This window comes from Vidua chalybeata, chromosome 13 (assembly GCF_026979565.1).
Source record: "Vidua chalybeata isolate OUT-0048 chromosome 13, bVidCha1 merged haplotype, whole genome shotgun sequence".
Lineage (NCBI taxonomy): Eukaryota > Metazoa > Chordata > Aves > Passeriformes > Viduidae > Vidua > Vidua chalybeata.
This window is the reverse complement of record NC_071542.1, coordinates 9,026,350-9,046,955: the sequence shown is the minus strand read 5'-3', so window position 1 is coordinate 9,046,955 and position 20,606 is coordinate 9,026,350. Positions and strand designations below refer to the sequence as shown.

At 42.8% G+C, this 20,606-nt stretch overlaps 1 protein-coding gene across 1 annotated transcript; it reads right to left on the bottom strand.

Annotated features, from left to right (window-relative positions):
• Positions 1 to 2,540: 2,540 nt before the first annotated feature.
• Positions 2,541 to 13,896, bottom strand: LYSMD2 (LysM domain containing 2). The gene is made up of 3 exons (XM_053955028.1): positions 13,655 to 13,896; positions 9,785 to 10,122; positions 2,541 to 3,315 (listed from the first exon to the last, which is right to left on the bottom strand). Exons 1-3 carry the CDS (start codon positions 13,850 to 13,852, stop codon positions 3,264 to 3,266), a joined length of 588 nt encoding a protein of 195 aa, XP_053811003.1. The 5' UTR covers positions 13,853 to 13,896; the 3' UTR covers positions 2,541 to 3,263.
• Positions 13,897 to 20,606: the final 6,710 nt, after the last annotated feature.

Below are 20,606 nucleotides of genomic sequence, written 5' to 3'. Positions count from 1 at the left end.
GGCAGGACAGCTGATCCCAACTTCCTTAACCCAAACCCTATCCCTAACCCCAAACACTAACCCAAACCCTATCCCTAACCCTAACCCTAACCCTAGCCAGGGGATGTCCCAGACCATGTGGTGCCATGCTCGGTGTGTAAAGCTGGGGAAAGAGGAGGAAGGGAAAGGGCTGTTCGGAGTGGCAACGTTTGTTTTCCCAAATAACCGTGACCTACGGTGGAGCCCTGCTTTCTTGGAGATGGCTGAATATCTCCCTGCCCATTGGAAGTGCTGAATGAATTCCTTTCCTTTGCTTTCATGCCCAGCTTTTGCATTACCTATTAAACTGGCTCTATCTCAGCTTGGGAGTTTTCTGCCTTTCACCCTTGTGGTGCTCTGCCTCATCTGTCTCTGGGGGGAGTGAGTGGTGGTGAGGGGCTGAGCTGCCAGCTGAGGTTAAAGCACAAGAAGCACTACAAGGCTGCTGTTGTGTATCAAAGAGAATGCATCTTTTCTATCCACTGCCCAGCTTTTTGAGGCTATGGCCGTTTTCTGTCTGGGAAAACAGGTGCAAGTGCTGTGTGTCCTGCAGGTCCTGCAGCCTGCAGGCACAGGCCTGCCCTTGGAAAGGCCCAATTGAGTTGTGGCTTCCCAGAGGTTGGCAGGAGGTGCAGTGTTCCTGTGTCAGGGAGCTCTTCTGACCTGCTCAGCAAAGAACCCCTGGCCTGGCTGTGCTGGAGCACTGGGGAGTATCACTACAGCAGGTCTTCTGTAGAAAAGGATTACATTTTTCTGTGGAATAATAAAATATAGCTGGGCTTGAAGCTAGGGTGGCCTTTGGAAAAGTAGTTCATTCTGGCTTTGTAATGATCTAATGAAATTAAATGACAACAAAAGAAGTTATAATCATGTAAGGAATAGATACAATCCCAATATAAGATACAAGACCTAAAAGTAATCCACCAATCTCTTAAGAAAAATCAGAAATTCCTTTTCTCAACTCTAAACTTTTTCTTTTCTTGTTAATTTGTGTGCCACTGCAGACCTTCTCTTTAGGACAAGCTAGAGTTGATTTGAATGAGCCTGCTGGCTCTGAGCTCCTGCCAGCTCTAGGGAAATCCCTCACCTAGGGTAAGGGTTACACCTAGGGTTAGGGTTCTAAAAACCACAAAGCCCAGAGTTCCAGGCACACCGCAGCTGCAAAAGGCATGCCAAGGGGAACACAGAACTGCCAAAACATGGCTCCCTCCACAGCTTTCTCCTTGGAACCAGCCAAGGCCCAAGGCTGCTTTTACTGCTCTGCCTAGGGTTTGGGCTACGCCCAGGGGTCGGGTTCTGAAAAGCACAAAGCCCAGTTTGCAGCATGTCTGCAACGAGCTCTATGAGCGACCTGCACTCCAGAGCCCGGAGCACTCCCAGTTAAACTGCTGACCAGTGAGGTGAGAGAAGGTCTTTGTATGGAACTCTAAACGCTGTTTATTGCAATGAAGAGGGTCCAGGAACAGAGACAAAATGGGGCTGAGGACACAGGGTTTTATATGGGGGTAAAAGGGGCAGAGCATTTCAGTATGCCAGGACCAATAGGGGACAAGAGAGGTGAGAACATTCTAGGGGGAGTACATATAAGGAAAAAAGGACAGTTGAACTTGGAAAAGCCAACAAAACCTGCAGCATCAACATGAGCCAGCAAATGCCCATGAGCGAGACCACTGCATTTAGAAGGGTCTCTCTTTTACCATGGTCACCTTTGCCCTGAGATATCAGAGTTCCAATGATAGGAGCGTGGGTCTCCACAACGGCTTTGTGGTTTTTGGAACCCTAACCCCAGGCATAACCCTAAGCCTAGGTGAGGGAATAAAAGGTGCATGGGGGTGAGGCTGGTTCCAAGGAGAAAGCTGTGGAGGAAGCCATGTTTTGGCAGTTCTGCGTTCCCCTTGGCATGCCTTTTGTAGCTGCAGTGTGCCTGGAGCTCTGGGCTTTGTATTTTTCAGAACCCTAACCCTAGGCATAACACTAACCCTAGGCAGAGCAGTAAAAGCAGCCAATTCCTGCTGAGCTTTGAATTTTTACTTCTGGTTTTAGTAAATTAATAAAACCTTCCATGTTTTATATTATCATACTGCAGAATAGGAAAATACATCTGTTGCAGTGGGGATCCAGCAAATCTTTAATGTCAAGAGTTTTGTGAATTTTATGGAATACTTGGGGAAAAATATAGTATATTTAACAAGACACTGCTAATACCCTAACTTCAGGGCAACAGTGATTGCAGGGTGCACTCTGCCTCCCTGAGCTGCAGATGGGGTCCACATGCAGACCTGAATACTGGCACATCTCAGAACAGGGAAGGCTTGCCAATGTGCCTCTTATTCATCTTAACAGACTGCACAACTAGGGCAGATAGTTCTTGCAGGTCTCACTTAGGAGGGTGAGTTATATGGACAGGGTAAAGACATTAGTTACCCTGAAATTAGAATCTAACAGCTCGTGAAACTAGACAAACCATTCTTCCCAAAAAACAGGCTAGGACCAAGCTGACTTCATTATGAACACACACATCAGTATTTTTTGTATTTTATTAAATTAAAACCACACAAAATTTAACTGCACACAAGAACACACATCTGATATTCCAATGTCATATCTCACAAAAAAAACCTCTTTTGTAACTCATCCCTTTTATGAGTAGAAATCCAATATGCAAACAGTTCTTTAACCAAAAAGGCTTTAACTCATCAACACAAGCTGAATTCCCCTTTCTAGGAATACATCATAACCACACACAGACACACATAAGGTTCACAGACAAGTTCTGCAGCCCTGAAGTAGACAAAACTTTCACAGCAAACTTGCCTATGTTTGCAGAATAAGTAAATTCCTATTACTTCCATCATTTGTCATTTACAAGCAAACTTATTTAATATTTTTAAATACTTAAAACAAATTTCACTTTAACAAGTATTTACAAAATCTTTACTAAAGATCAACATCCTGCATAAAGGTGACCTCAGGGATATATAGTTGCTACCATGCTACAGTTTGCACAGAAGGGGTAAAAAGGCCATTGCTAGTTTTGGAAGGCTTAAACCTTTTATTGATATAGCATAAGGACATTAACCTGTGGAAGGCAGAAGAGGTCATAATTTCAGTGCAATTACCCATTCATGATTTCTTTTAAGTACAACAAGAGGATGAGTCCAAAAGACTTGGGTTTTGAATTATTGAATGCTTAGTTCTGTAAGAACTGATTTCATGGAAAGTTTTCAGGCCATCACATCTGTCTTCTACTGGTGATACGAAGAAGTTGCATAGGGACCTTCCTCATTCTCCTCATCTCTAGAAAGAAAATGATCATCAGGTCAGGAGCATACCATTCTCAACAGTAAAACTGTAATGAAAATGCAGGTGACCAGTTTCCCTAGTAGGTCAAAATAGGCCATGCCAGCCTCACCTAACAGGAATATTTGCAGTATAATACTGTAATTACACATCTCTGGAGTTTCTGAGATGTTGAGAACATAATGCTGAAAGCAAGTAAAGCTGTATAAGTTCAACAACATCAGAATGTATTTTAAAAAGTATTCTTGATCAAATCAATAAGAAAAACTTAAAAGGATAACAAGGTGGAGGGCATGCTGGAGTTCCTGCACTGTTGCTTTTCATTTCTTCTTTTAAAAAAATAAAGCTTAGTTAGAGGTTTGTTTCAACATTTTGAATGGCAGGAGGGACAGAGAGATCAAATTAAGCAGGAGCAGTCCATCATAGCTGTGGGTGGATCCGTGTCCTGATGCTGCAAGGCTGTTCCTGATGTATATTCCCTTACATCAATCCCCATTGAGACTGATCACTTGGATTTTCTTAGGAAATAGCAATTGATCCCAAGTGCTATTGTTAATGCAATAACTGGATAAAGCAAAGTAATGTTGCTTTTAAAACATCCTCATGAAAATCAGTCTGCCTGCTGTTCACTTGACAATACTGCCTTTAAAAAAAAGGAGTTATGTAAACCTATTGCAGTGCAGCACCAAGGATGCCAGTTCCCCAAAGGTCATTGCTTTGTACTACCGTAGCTTCGAAGTTTTGTTCCTGAGAGTCCAACCTTAAAGCTGCTGCCAAGTTCAGTGTTTTGGTAAGAACAGAAGGGCTTTACAGCTGCTACACTGTGAAAGGATTGCTTTTAATATTGTGTGTACCTTCATACAAAGGTACAGTTATCCAAAGAGTCTAATAATGGTATAAGGTAAAAAGTAAGTATTTCAATATCAAAACCATGAAGACTTCCCTAATAAACATGATTATTTATCTGCAATTTGAATTTCATATAACCCCCCAAAACAGAACCCTACAAACTAACCAAACAGCAGAGTAACTTGTCTTCCCAGGAAAATTATCTTAAGCCAAAGGCACAATATGTCCTTTGCCTCGAAACAATCTTGTCAAAACCAGAAACCTCAAAAAACCAAGTCTGGGATGAAACTGGTTGTTATTGCAGGGATGTGTGGTTACAGTAGTACTGAGAACAGATTTTTAGTCTTCCTTACAAATCTACATCTATTTATATTAGTGATGCTACCAAGCCAGTACCAAGGATGCAGATATCTGTATACATTTAGATAGTATCCTTTGTTTTATCCAATTCTGCATCCAAAACTGCCATGGAATACTACAATTTTAATAATGTATCCTTTTCAGAAGCTTTCCATGATACATGGCATGACAGTAAAGTAAGAAAACAAATAACTCATGTTTAGTCAAAAAAGCACTAAGCCACTTTTCCTTATAAATTTTCTCAAGACATTTTAAAGCTTTTTTCAGAATTGAAACCTATCAACATACCAAGCTTGTACGACTGGACTGCAGGAGTGTAAAATTCAACCATAACAACTTGGCCAAAGCTAAATATTTCAAAAAGTACATTCTGAAGCTCCAACACATGCCTTCTGGAGCAATGGGTGTCCAGCCACATGTGCAGAAGTTAGTTGCAAATAGCAATCTCCTGCTAGCTTGTGTGAGGATGAAGGAGAACTTTTTTATTTTCAGAGCTTAGACTCTAGTATGGGAAAAACTTACTTTCTATGCTGTACACTGGAAATTACTTTCTACTACTTAGTTTTGTTATGTTTCCTGTTTTAGGAGAATAAAATGTGGCAGAACTACAGCAAAAAGACCTTCCTTCTAATCAAAGGCTGCTAGAATCAGATTTTTCAGACATTCTTCTTGAAAGCCTTATAGGAATACCATCCATCCTGACCTGGCAACACTGGACTGAAATTAGTTAATTATTTTTATATATATATTTATATATGTCTATATAAAAATATAGACAACTGAAGAGCTGAAATATTGATGTTATATCAGCAGCTCTTCAGACGTCCAAGCACCAAAACCATTGTCTAGGCTGTTAGTTCCCACCACCCTTGTGCAAGGTGCACTCGGATACAGGTGGCAGTTGTCAGCAGAGAGCAGAAGGCCAGCACTGGGGTTGTGGGAGCTTTGAGAGGCTTCTCTATAGGGCAGGGACTTAAGAACTATAAAGCAGCTTGTTATGCTGGAACTGAAGCAAAGCAGTGACCGGTGTAATGTGCAAGTACACTTCTGACCAAGGCTTGGAACTGCTCAGCAAGAACAGCTTCTGCTTTTCTGTTCCAGGCTGCAGTGCCAGGCTCTGCAACACTACCCCAAACCAGGGTAACAAATAATACTCATATGGATCTTAGAACCATACATAGCAAGGACAAGTCTGTTCTAATGGCTTAAAAAGAAGGTGAGCTTTACATGAAATAAAATTATATAGGAGTATCTCTCATCTGTGACCCTCAAGCACCACCATGGCAGTGTGTGTATGTTTAACGACCAAACAATTTACTTCACTTTTAAGATGCTTAAAATAGCAAAGTGCTAAGTCATAACAACATTCTCCTTCAGGGGATGGAAAAGGAACAGCACAGCATTACAACACTCTGTAGTGCTGTCTCTTCCCGTTTGCTGTCGCTGCTTTGCCCAGTGGATTACAGGAACTGAAAGAAATCTCCTGCAAGCTATGGTGTGCATCAGGCCACAAATAACTACTTCTATAAGAGCAAGGACACCTGACTGTGAGTAAATGCTTGGATGCTTCTAGAATGCACAATTAAACAATTGTGCAGCAATCTGAGTTGTTAGTTTTGGGATATCTGAAAGGATTCTCCACAGACAGCCTCCTTTGTTGAAGCATCTCTTTTCTCAGCTGATAGCCAACAAGGGTGAAAAATTATTGGGAAAATTATCTCAGTTGTGAGTTTTGAAGGCTTCAAGACCATACTCTTTCCTAGGTCAAGGCAAGTGAGCAGATGACAGTACAAGGTTCTGTTCCTATGCTGACACCAGTTATATTGGCTTGAATCACCATCACTGATTAGAGAGGCTCTGTTCAGTTACAAGATTTTCAAAATTAGACACTCCAAGGCAAATGCAGAAAGATGTGACCTGTTCCAAAAGCACAGTATATGGTTTAAGTCTATCTTAAGGACTCTACAAACAGCTTTCATTAGATATCTGCTGTTCAACTTTCTCATATTCAACTATCTGATAGAAAAAGCATCACTAAAGTAATTTTCAGTTTTGGTGTAATAGCATTTTGGGACAGGTGAAACATCACTGTATTTTCTCAAACTATCACAATTGCTTTATAATGAGTATTCTTTCCTAACATACAAATACATGAATTAATAACATATGCTACAGATAACTGTATTAATCCTTTTGCATTTCTTCTGGCCTAGTATAAAAACATTGCTCAAAACAAAAAGGCTTTATTGCCTTGAGCTGCATCTTGGGTGAATATGCATGATTAATGACTCATTAACTCATGATTTCTTGCACAATTAAACTCTAGTAAAGGTACTATTACATGTAGATCTAGCCATGTGCTTATATAAACTCTAATAGTGAAAGGAGGCTGGCACAAACTGAGTGGATCACATTCTATAACCTTTTATGCTCATCTGCTTGCACAGCTATTATAGTTCAGTATCTAGTCTAAATCTGCAACCATGTACTCCCCAATATTTCTACCTAAACTTTATTCCTTTAAGAGCACTTAAGGGAGTGACTTCAAGAGTTCTAATTAAACAATATAATTCACTCCAAGCTGCCTTTGTAGCACAGGGCAGTTTCTGACCATGAAACTTCCATGTGTGGTTTAATCCAAATCAGTGTGTGTGTGCACACGCATTCTTGGCAACCTAAAGGAGGCTAAAGTAATGAGCAATTTAGTAGATGTGGTTCTCACCATCTGTCAAATCAGGCTCATGGTATAGTGAGAAGTTATGGCTCTTTAAGTTCATGAGCTGATAGTCTGCTTCTGCTTGCAGTTTTGTGAGCTCCAATGTCCCTTTTGGTGGTAGTGGATGAGCTCCAGGTGCTCCTCTGGTACTCTCAAGCAGGCACGGAAGTATTCAGCAGTGTTGGGACATCAGGTTCTAAACAGGCCTTGACAAGGCAACCTGAATACAGGCCAGAGCAGCTGGAAACAGCACTCTAATTTCATAAATGCTTTTCACTCTAAGAATAGAAAATTTGCATATTCATGAGGCTGGTTTATTAACATGGCTGTCCAATTTCCAAAGACTTCCTGCTCCAAGAAAGGGACACAAAAGGACTGGGAAGGAAGGAGAACACGTGCCTTCTGGGGAGCTGCTGGAGCAGAGAAAGGAATGTTGCCACCTTGCAGTCTGGACCCAGATATACCATTGATGGTACACAGCTGAAAAGTATCTCCAAGGTTTTTGGCAACAGTCTGTCTCTACTCCTGTTCTCTGCAGAGTAAACACTGACTTTGGTCCTTTGCCCCTTCCTGCCAGACTATAAAGGGGTCTGTCCTTTCCAACTGTGTTGGAGAGGACAAGGCAAGGATGGCTTTTGTGAGCCATAAATGAAAGCCAGGGCAGTGATGTAGAAGGGAATATTATGAAGACTATCAGATGCACAGGAAGCTATTTCTCTTCAGAAGCTTTGGGCAACATCCTGCTCAGCAGATTGCCTGCAGCTCTGCACTTCATGCTTCCTGTAACATCCTGACCAATAAAAATCTGTTACATGCATTTAACAGAATTATCTGCTAAATCTGAACAGGAGGTGGGAAAAGAACTCATCCTCCTGTATACATTATTTCTTGGGAGGTGACTTGGTACCAGGTCCATATTTCCCAATTTGTAATTGAAGCACTATAGGAAATGGGTATTAGTGGCAGCAGTGTACTATTTGTGCAGTGTCACTTCCACTGTATTGGCTCTGCTCATGGTGCAGCAATGTCTAAGTGAATTTTCTTCTTCAAATTAACGTGTTGTTTTGTTGAAGGGATGTTAAAATAATTGCCTTCCTCTGGAAGGGACTGTGGTTTCCTGTTATGTAGTTTAACTGCTGGGTCAACACCCACTCTGATCTGTGGTAGGTACATACATCTAATGATCTGAAAGTCAGCAGCAGCAGCATATTTTGATAGGTGCTCTATGTTGCTTCAAATATAACACTGGAAGTGGATGAGTTTGAACAGAGAAGGTTCTGAGTTCCAACAGCTCTTTTTCCTTTTATGCAACCAATTCAAAAGAAAGTAACTGTCAAGTGTGATAAAATGTGAAAGCATTCCAGCCTTCCCTGAGACTCTAAACCAGTGTCCAGGCAATGGAGAGTTGTATGTGGGGATATTTCTCCAAAGGAGGCTTGTCTAATAGCTAAATACAATATACTGTTCTCCTTCCAATTTTTGTCTGCTGAATGAAGTTTTAATGTTACTGAAATAATTTCTTAGTTTAAAGAAATGATGCAATTCTGTACTCAATAAATTTGGTCCTGAAAGGTTACCTTCTGCTTGCCCTCAAAACCAGAGTATGGAAGTGAACCAAGAAGGTGGATGAAGTTTTGCATTGAACAAATTTGTAAAAGCAAAGCACATATCTGCAGGTGTAACTTCTCTCCAGCTCTCTGGTAAGAGAAGCAGTACCAGTCCCCTGCAGTCATACCTTCTATTGTGAGAAGGACCACCTCAGCATCCCCCACTGAGGGGATTTCTGCAGCGAATAACAGCCAGCCAGCCAGCCCAAGAGACTGATTGTGAACAAGCTGAGGAAGCTTGTCCCAAGGACATGGAAAACAAAGACTACTGAAATCCACTCTTGTTCTGAGTCTTTCTGTGCTCTCCATAGGATACCTACATACCTACTGAGGGGGTATGTGCCACTATTGTGGCACAGAGGTCAGAAAGTACTGCTTTTTCTATGAGTAAATGTGTGGGAGCTCCTGACTGTGGAAATACTGAAGAAAAGATGAAGTCTGCATAGGTGGATCCACAAAGTGGGGTGAACTGCATAGGGAAAAGAGATAGGAAAGCTTAACTGAAACTACGTCATACATGGAGAATATTTACACAATGAGGCAATTTGGGACAGAAGAAAAATAGAATCATGCCTTGCTGTACACAATCAGCTTCTTCATAGGCCTTTGCTTAGCACTCTACCAAAAACTATGTTTTTGCTTAAATAGTTGCCTACTTACACAGCAAGACATCTTGGAGAATCCTGGCCTTCTGGCTTTTATGAAATAGTATTTGTATTCTCCAAATAATCTGTTGTGAGGCAGCCTTTCTAACTGCCATGGCAAGGCACCTGCAAATGCTGTGCTCTGAATGTACCTGGTGCATGAGAACAGCAGGCACTTGCTGTTGATAAATAAAAGCCACAGATGCTGAGACCCCACAAAGAGGGGTCAGCTTAGACTGCAATGCCTTCAGGGTGAGATTACGATGTTTAACACCAAAAGTGGCATTTACCTGACATTGTCATCTTTTAGTTTTCTGGCTGCTTGTTTGGATAACTTAATCTGCAAGTCCAATCTCTGTAGGAAATCTTTGGCAGATAATTCTTCTGGTGCAGTGGGCTGATTGTCAGGCTCTGGAGGACTGGGAGAAGAACTACTTTCTTCCTGAACTGCCACTAGTCCTTCATCACAGGAAGGGGAGCTGTCAACAGTTTCGTTCTCAGGAGACTCCAGTGAATTGAGTCCATTAAACAGTAATGGTTTCTCTGATATAACCGGAATATTCAGGGTTTTCCTCAGAAATATACAGTCATTAGTGAAAAGTTTATTTGCCCTCTTTATCTGTTCCATCTGAAAAAGACAGAAAAAATACAAGCTATTAGGTTTTGGCAAAGTATAAAGCATTAACTTTCTGAAATAGTATACAACTTTTAGTTAAAATAAATCTATACTTTCTTTGCAGCAGCAATTATTTCAGGAAAGAATTTGTTTGCATTCAAAGTGATTTCAGACTGCATGCTCTGTCTCAGCCTTGCTAACACCCTAGCTTTATGTGCACTTGACTCCACAATACTGCTTTTTTCAACATCTTACACTACCTAAAGATGCTGTCCTTGAACAGTCTTGCAGTCTCTATGCAGGCTCACACAAAGGTACTTTTGATTTGGATTTATATTAGAATAAGGCTCAGAACTGCTAGCAGCTCCTATAGGTGAACTCTCTGGTAAAAATGATGCAGAATCCAAACAAGGGGGATAAAGCTACCATGAGGGTTCAACCTGTTGATGCAGGTGACTAAAATGGTGAAATGTTAAGATTTAATAATCCCATTTAAAAACTGAATAGCTAATATACAGTGTCACCAGCAAGAGAAGATCACTACTCCTCCAGCTCCTAAAGTTGGGAAACCATTTTTAGTAAGGCTCAAAGACCAGAAGGGTACAAGTTCTCTCCCAAGCTGAGCACCATCTGAAGGGTATAAAAGAAGCTCTACCTGACTCAGTAAGACTTTGGCTTTATTGAGACTTCTAATGGCTCTAGTGTAAATGTCAATTGTTAAAATCTCTATAAGTTGTCTGTTTTGATGGGTATAAAAAAAGTTTAACATACTAGCTGGAGCTTTTCTGGAAAAATACAATAGAGAAGCTGAAAACTGAGAGCCTGCTGCAGGGGAGTTGGAAGGTGATGCTTCAATAGCTGATAAATAATGCACTGCACAGCTATTCTCTCTCCTATTTCACTGTAACTCTACCTCTGTTTATTTCTTCCTAAAATACCAGCTCAGAGCACTTGGAAGTCTGTACCTCTGCACTGAGCAATAATGAAAAGGAAAGTACTTGGTTCTAAAAAGAACATCCTTCAGCCCTGAGCAGGTTACTTTGTATGTGCAATGCAATTCCTACAACTCCGTGTGACTCTGTACATTCAGAGGTGTATGGAGAGCAGGATTTAACAAGAGTTTTCTTTTTTTAGTGCTAGAATGACTGAAATAATGCCCATTAGCATTCTATCATAGTGAACAAGTAAAAGATTCAGCACATGCTTAATATTTTAACTGAAGCTGTAAAGTGGTGCTGAACTAATTAATCAAAACTACTTATACTGACAATGAAATATAGTCCTCATCCTTCTCCCCTCAAAAGGGATACAGCGCTTGCACTGAACCATAAATTGGCTGAACCATAAACATGAATTCCCAGTGTTAATTTACTCAAAAGGAAAATACAACAAATGCAAATCCTAAAGATTAATAGACAGTATCCAGGGGAGGGGATGATGGGCAGAGGATGAGGCCAAACAAAGCACACTGATCCCTCTCCCCCAGCACGGTATTTTTATCTATCTTGAACTGTCTATGCCAAGTCATGCAAGGCAGCCACTGGACAGGATGTCTCTGGTTACAAATTAACCCCCAGTGAGGAAAACCACAAGGGAAACTCTTAAAACTAGTAATACTGGAGGCAATGGCAGCCAAAGATAATTCTGATGTTGCCATTACAACTCTCTCATTTCCAGCCAAGAATACATGATGCAGGAAGCAAACAGAAGGACTCTTTAGAGGAAATCTGTCTTTGTCATTGTGTGAACACACAACAGCCTGCATTTTGCTAAAAGCAAATGTGTTTGCCTTTGTTCCTACCCTGGGCTGAAACCCATGAAAACATAAACACAATGGCTGATTTTGCTGAACTTGTCATTGCTCTGAGGGACATTTCATGTCAATTTAACCTCTCTCAACTGCAGTCTATAATGATGCACCTCTGGCTTCTTAAGCAGAACACTTATTAAAGCAAATTACCAATTAGATGTCGGGGAAAAGCCCCAACATATGTATTTTACATCATTAGCACAGCAAAAACTTATCAAACTCATATTATAAACAAAATTTACGGTTCACAACTTAGAGGTGTTTGTACAGGTTTGATTCACAACTTCACTTTAGCTGAAAGGGAGTTGTAAATCTCTTAGAAATGCCTTTTTTCTAGAAAACTACTATTTTAGTGATCAGCTTGTATTTCTCACTTATTGCAGTGACCAAACACACTTCTGAAGAATAATATGGTTAAAACATTTAGGCCAGAGACTTTGTCCATTATGGAAAGTCCTGCAAAAAACAAGCAAAGAAATGTAACATCCAACGAGCTGCTTTGCCCTCTTAGTGAGCAAAAGTTTCCTTTAATGTGGACCAGTGCCATTAACCCTGCTGCCAACAAGAATTGGTCAAAAGTGGTGTACTCTTTCAAAAGAGAAGAGAAATAGACTTTGAACCCTTTTCACGACAAGGCTGAATGCCATTGAAGGTGATAGAAGGCTTTAGTAGATCCTGCAGACCAAAAGAAGGAAAAATTTGGGACTACACTGTAGCTCTTCTAGAAAGGTGCTGTTTGCAGCTGATGTCAAAGCGGCACTGACTGTACCAGTGCCACACTCATCAGCTGCTCAGCCCTGAGCAGCTTTCTGTGTTGGGACTACTGAAGCTGCACACTGGAGTATGGGCCCCACATAAGTGGGAATGAGGGAAGGTAGGTGATTTCTGCTCCATCTGGAATGGTAGTAGAAGGGCTTGCTGGTAGACTTTATTGGACTTGGCATGTCCTAGGCTGGCATAAGCCTTTCAACATTTTTTTCAGAAATGAACTTTCTTTCTCCCTAGAAAGTGAGCAGAAAAGCAGCAACACTTTCAAATCAGTGGTAGATGTGCCTCACTTCTGGACTGGTAGGCAGATCACAATGGAAGAATGTTTAGCCCTGAAGCTACTGGAAGAAATTCCTTCTCTTGTCACAGCCTATGTGTCAAGCTCAAAATAATGCTTTTTTTAAGGATAAGTTTAATTGCACTGATTTTTTTTTTTTTTTTTTGACCTGCAGTGAGTGTGGTGGTGAACAGCTGTGTGAGGACAGGTTTATTGGGTGGCAGCAGGTGTGTGTCCTTTCCCCAGGCCCCATGCCCACCCCGGAACCCAGCGCTGTCAGTTCAGACCGTGTCAGCCCCGGGCACCAGCGCTGCGTGCTGACCCCTCCGGGCAGGCCATAACTTCTGATGTCAGCATTTTAAATACTGAAACTAAAACTAACACCGTTCCTGCCCACTGTGTGTAGGAAATGCCCTATGGGACAACTTCTTGCTCTCACCTCGCGTCTCTGGGCCCAACTGTCCCCGCTGTCGGGGTACAGCCGCCAGGCTATGGAGGAGATGCCTGCCCACATCCCTGGAGGTGTTCAAGGCCAGGCTGGATGGAGCTCTGAGCAACCTGGTCTAGAGGAAGGTGTCCCTGCCCGGGGCAGGGGGTTTGGAACTGGATGATCTTTAAGGTCTCTTCCAACCCAGGCCACTCTCCGGCTATAAGCGCCGCTCCCGGCCCCGCCGGCGGTGCTCCCTTACCGTGACGCCGTACTTGAGGGCGATGCCCTGCAGCGTGTCCCCGGCGCTCAGCCGGTGCTCCACGTAGCGCTCGGCCAGCGGCGCGGCCACGCTCGCCGTGCTGCCGTACGAGCGGGCCTTGGTGCGGGCGAGCCGCTGCGACAGCTCGGCCTCCGACTCGGGCCCGCCCGCCGGCTCCTGGCGCAGCGCCTCGGCCATGCTCCCGCCCGCTCAGCGCCCGCGGCCCCGCGCCGCCGCCCCGGGCATCGCCCTGGCCCCGGCCCCGGCCCCGCGCCGCCCCCGGCGCGCCGGACACGGGCCCGGCCCCGGCGGAAGCCCCGGCTCGGCCCGGCAGCCCCGCCCGGCGCGGAGAGGCCGCATGCGCGGAGAGCGCCCGCCCCGCGCCGGCCGGGCCGCGCCGCAGCGGCTCTGCGGGGCCGGGGCAGGGCAGAGCTGGGCTGGGGCAGGGCTGGGCTGGGGCCGGGGCAGAGCTGGGCTGGGGCAGGGCAGAGCTGGGCTGGGGCCGGGCCGCGCCGCAGCGGCTCTGCGGGGCCGGGGCAGGGCAGAGCTGGGCTGGGGCCGGAGCAGGGCCGGGCCGAGGCAGGGCCGGCCGTCCGCAGCCCTCAGCGGTCCGCGCAGAACGCACGGTTGCCCTTTAAGCGCTGCTGAGAGAGCCGGCTCCGAGTGCCCCTGGCTGGTCAGACTCCAGCGCGTTTGCCAGCGGGAGGCTCAGCAGTGCCGTTCGTCAGAGAAAGTGTAAAAAGGAGTGACTTCGGGCATAAGTGCACAAATACGAAAATCTGATTATGCCATTTATTGAAACAGACGTGGGAAAATTCATTCGAGGAAAGTATTGTGACTTAGAATCATAGAATCTCTAATTTGGTTTGGGTTGGAAGGGACCTTAAAGATCATCTAGTTCCAACCTCTCACTTTTCACTAGACTACGTTGATCAAAGCCCCATCCAGCCTGGCCTTGAATACGTCCAGGGATGGAGCATCCCTTAACTGGGAATCTGTTCCAGTGCCTCACTAGCATCACAGTAAAAAAATTTTGGGTAATATCTAACCTAAACCTACCTTCTTACAGTTTGAACCCATTCCCCATTGTCCTGTCACTAGAGGCTCTTGGCAGATAGTCTTGCCCCATCTTACTTCTGTAAGTTCCCTTCGAGTATTGGAGTACCATGTTATACTAAAATTAATTGTAATGACAGTGTTCTTAAGTGAGTACTTCTCACCAAGAAACCTGGCAGTGGGCTTGGAAAGCTGATCCATTATTGCTGAACTGGAGCTTTCTAACAAAACCTGTATGTCACAACTAGATGGTGCAGACATGTGCATCCTGTACACACATGATACATACCAAAATACCAAGAAGTCCCCTCAAAGGTCACTTCCAACCTCAACCAGGCTGGGATTCTGGGAAGTGTGTGTGTGTAACACCAGCGTGCTGTAGATTTTTTTTTCTGTGAAGTCCAAGAAAGATAGATCTCCATCTTAAACCTAAGCAAAAAAGTCATGCATGTCATAACCTCAGCATTCCTCAGTCCAGGATGTATTCAATGTATTCACACAAGTATTTGCAAAAAAAAAAAAAAAAACCAAAAAAACACAACCACAAAACAACAACAAAAAGCATCAACGGACATAATACCTAGTTGTAGTTTTCAGATTTTCTTCAGTGGTGGTCATGGAGTCTCTTTAAGGAATACAGTGTAAAAATCAAGACAGATCTCACAAATATTGTAAATCTGGCCACAAGTTTCCAGATATAAATCAGGAAAGTACAAAAATTGCCCTGCAAGACACACAAGCTGCTGATAAGGATTGACACATCAGCACCTCACCATCACATGAGAAGCTAGTGTGACAATCCTGAACAGAGGGACTGTAGGCAGTGCATAGACAGACCAGAGCAGTACAAGAGACTATAAACTGATGGCAAGAAAAGGTTTCGTTTAATTTTTCTGCAGTCTACAATACATTTGGGAAGTTGGAGGCTCTCCTAGGGATGTCCAGTTGAGTTTATACTAGGTATAGAAAGTGAGCACCAGACTGTGACATCTCAGTGCTTCAAGTCCTTGTAAAGCAACTTGATCTGCTGAACTGCATCAGCACTTCACCCATGACCCACCTAGCAAACAGCTGAACTGCAGGTCAGCATTTATTAAAAATGTCTGCTGTGTGTGCAGTGTGGAACCATAGATCAGCTTCAGCCTCTTCAGGCTGATTAATGGAAGTTACAAACATCTGGATGCCTGCCTAGAGCTGGAATTACTCAGACTAGTTACTTCAGCTAAAATGGCTTTTAGTAAAGGGGAGCTGCAATTTGAGAAAATGGAAATGTTGTTTAACATTAGTGATACAATGAGCTGAACATGCAATATCCATTAGTTTGGAAATGTGCTTGACAGGTACACTAATATTAGACAGTATTATTCCCTCTAATGTTATCTTAAACTCTGTTTGTATGAAAGTGTGTGCAATACACTTTAAATCAGCTGTCACCATTCTGACAACAGCAGAAGCATCCCTTGCAATAGTATAAAGATACCACAGGTATTTTAATGTTGAAAGCTTTATTTTAGTAATAAACCTTTTGAAGGGTAGATAAGGGTTTGTTTTTTGTTTTTTTTTTTTTTTTTCTGGACTTACTGGATTGTCCTTTCTTTGTGTCAGCAATTTGTGTAAATGTTTGTTTCTTATCTCAAAAACCAGATTATAGCCAGAGGAACTTTTGCATGTGGGATGTTGCCAAGATACTTGATCTGATTAGCTGACTGCTTCTTTTTCTACATGAAGTGAATACCCTATAAACCAAAAATTGAGTTAGAAATCTGAGCAAGATCTTCATTTAGGCAACCTATTTTTACCTGTATCTTCCAATTTGCATTCAAAGTTACAGAAGAAAGTAGAAGTGTCTTGCTAATGACACTTCATTTTAAAAATTGTGTCTGACAATTGGAGACAAGCGGAGATCCTCTAGCAGGCAGAAAGAGGGAAGGGTTACCTACCCCTCAAGGTGTGCCCATTCAGTGTCAGGGCACCAAACTTGTCACATTAGAAAGAGTCCCTGCTGTAGCCTTGGGATTCTCAGCTCCCCAGTTCCCCCTCCTGATATCTGAATCAGCAGCTTGCTGATGGCCATTGGTATTTGCTGATGGGCAGGGGCTGCACGGCAATGAGTTTGAATTTACTGTCTGATCATGACCTTCTCTGTTCAGGGAGCCTCATGGCACTACTGACTCCACTTCCTTTCCCCTTGTTCTCTTCTGTGTTTGCTGTTTCCTTGTTGCTGCATCTGTGATCTCTCCCCACAGCAGCTCCCAGTTTCAAGGAGCTGTACTTGTCCAAACCTATTTCCTGTTCACTGAAGTCACAAATCTGAGGATTGGACTCAACACTCATCAGACTAACATGGGACAGAGGAGCTCACTCCTCAGAGTCATTGTCCCAAGGGTGGCTGCAGATATTGCTATATCTGCTAGTCATTTCACCTTTGGGAGGTTATTGCTGTGACTATAGCAGCTAGAAACACACTTTTAGAAGTGAAAGGTTTAATTTTATAAAGTTCAGCCAAGATGAGTGGAGTGTCTTCTGACCTAAAGCTTACTTAGAGCTGAGTCTGAAAAAGATTAAGTCCCTCTCTGCATTTTTTTTCCCCTCGGGGACATGTTCAGACCTAGATAATACCAGTTTTGCATTCTTACATAAAATCTTTGGACAGGAATTGGTTACGGCCAGAAAAGGTCTATTTCAATATTTACTGATGCAGTAGTAGTTAATGGTAGCTCTAGTGAATCATTAAGTCTAGGAACTTACTGCCTCTTCTGTTGTTCTGAATTTCTGAGGATGAGGGTTTTCTTTTTAGTAATGCTTCATGATGAATCTTCTAAATAACCAACTGTATCTGTGTTACTTCCAGTGAGTATTGGATATCTAGCTGCCATTTTATTATTGAGAACCATTCATATCTGGATCAGTAAGTGCACAGTGATCATGTTTTTTTTACAATATTATATGGGTCAGCAAACTACAGTCAGCAATCTTCTAAAACAGAGATCAGTATCAGCTCAGCCTAGTTATGGTAGCCATATAATTTAATGGCAAAGTAAGTAGAGAAGAGAATGCCTTCTGGCTAATTAATCACTCTTAGTGGTCAGCTATTCATCATCTACTCTGACAGTAAAGAAGCTCAAGCTTACTTAGTAAAGGATAAATGGAAACTGAGCATTTCCTAGCTTTGATGTTTGTGATGATGCAAGCCAGCACTTATAATAGTTGCACAGATGTAGGACAGAGAACAATGAAAAACCCTATCCTTGTGGGCTATTTGTGTGGGCAGATCACACTAATTAGGACAGTACGGAGGAAAAGAAGGCTGCCCTCTGGTAATGAGTCATTTATCAAGCTAAACCATCCACCTCTGCTTGTGTTGTAACCTCTGACAAAATAAAAAAAATCTGTAATGTAGGACAAAGATCAGAGACAAATCCTGCCTTTTAAGAATAATAGCCCTGGGTTCTTCAATTAATTGCAAGGAGAGAGGGTCTTGCATGAATTTCAAAAGGAAAGTAGGATCATCTGATCTGGTGCACATTACTTAAGATGTGCACACCTTCCTCATCAAAATAAGCCCATTATGTAGCAGCAGCAGCTGGGAGCCATTATTAATATTTAATGCTCTTAGCAGGGGTTACTGTGGGTTTCTGTATTAAGGTACAAGACAACATTGCAATATCATATGCAATGGGTTTGCGTTCTTTGAGCTTTTTTGGCTTTGTATAAAGTTCTAGTGAAGTTTTATTAATTCCCCTTCCTTACCATTTGCAGAGCCTGAATATTTTTCTGAGCTGGACTGTGGTGCATGATTATTCATTCTTCATTGCCTCCAGCTTTACTAGTCCATCACCTGCTGCTTAGCAATGTGAGCATTGCAAGTCCCATTCTGGTAGGAGCAATCTTGCACAGGAAAGGATGAAACCAGTTTGGGTCCCATGGCTTCTGCTATCACAGATATATTCTGTTTCTTCTAGTGTCATTGGAGGGCATCCTCAAACTGGTAATAATTAGCATTGGCTCCATGATTCTCAGAAGACTGATCAATAATCTTCATTCTATTCTATGATTAAGAAACCCATTGCTTTTTATAGACAGTTACGATATGCCTGGACCTAATTGGTCCTCCAATCCAAACACCATCACCATTGGCTAATTAAGAAACCACCCTTTGGTAAACAAATCTCCATAACATGTTCCACATGTTCACAGCAACAGGTGCAGCAAGTGAAGATAAGAATTGTTTCTCATTCTTTTCTCTGATCTTCTCACAGACTTTTCCCCAGGACAATGCCAGGGAAAGTTGTTTTTCTCTGTGGCCAGAGACCTGCTGCCACACTCTAGCTGTGTGGTTTTTGTGTGACCTCCTGAAAAATGATGATACCACTCAGCCTCTCCATCTTAACTACATCTTTTGACTGATATTTGCTTTTTACCTGTGCATGTTGAAAGGACAGGCAGTTCTTGGAAATTTCATAGTTGTTTTCACTGAAAATAGGTTGGCTGAATATGTAGGATGGATTGCCCATGTTCTGCACATCTCAGTCTAAGAGGACACCATCCATGGCTGTACTAGCACTTGGGACATGGGGCCAGCAGGCAGTACAGCATGAGGGACTTGGCAGGCAGGGAGCTTCTGCTGACAGTGCTTTGGAGGAGTGTGGGACAAGCTCTCCACTGGCTCTTCAGGGACAGTCTCTGCCCTTCAGGCTTTCTTTCTGCTCATATTTTGTTTATACCCTTTTTATGGTTTATCAACTTTTTCCTTGAAGTCATAAAATCCTTGAAATCAAATTGTTTACAGCTTTTTCTGGTTAATAAGTTATCAGGCAGTGAAGCCAACAGTACGGAAGGGGAAACATTTGGAGCATCATCATCCTCATCATATATCCTTTAACATCATAAACTACATAAATCACTGTTCTACATTCAGAAGCAATTGTTAGGAAGGTGCCTAGGACAGTATCTGCTGTCCTTCAATGACTACTGGATTAAATGTACTCAATTTAGAACTAAAATGTCGGGCTAGAGCCTTCTTTACATTCGTGCCTCGCTGATGACATGCAACCTGAGATTATGTGCAGCAGATGGCTCGATGTTGACTAACTTCACAATGCCTCAGTAGCACATTTCCTTTTGCACTGGGTAGCACATTAGTGACAGGAGACATTGGCAATGCACCTTTTACCTCCTGAGCTGCCTCAGAGTTTTGCTGGGGGAATTGCCTTATGTTACTAATCTGTTGCTGTCCGTGTAAACCCTGCTGCAGGATGGCAGCAGCACATCATGCTCGTTTTAGAAGGGGAGAAGGGTAAAAATAGTGCTGAAAACATGGAGGTAAGTGTGTGTGAAGAACAGTGAACCTTCTGAGTCATTCCATTATTGTTGGACCTCACGATGGGATATTTGATTTCAGTTTCTGGAGTGAAATGAATGTCAAATTGCCAATTAGCCATTGCAGAATACTTCTGAGTTTCAACATGTTTTTAATTTAGCTTCTGTATGTTTCTATTCACATTGCCTGAGCTGTCCCCGCTAACAGCTGCTGCCCATAAGCCTCCTCTGTTCACATGCACCTACAACACAGGTACAGCTGGATACACAGCATGCGCACCATGGTCCCACTCTGCCATCGCTGCTGGGCCTGCTGGTGCCAAGTGAACAGTAGTCTTCCTTTTCCTGCTGAATTCAAATTCAGTGCAATTAACCCCTACTTTAGCCTCTTTTGGTTAAAAAAAAACAACACAGTAAATCTGGATGTAATATGGATATTAATGGCAGCTTCATTGATGTGCTGTGAGTCACTTCTGAAAGCACCTGTATTTATTGATTGCAGAGGATGCCTCAGACTACAGCACCCCCGGCCTGAAGGTGGTGGCCCTTGTGACACTCCTCTGAGAGCAGCCTGTCC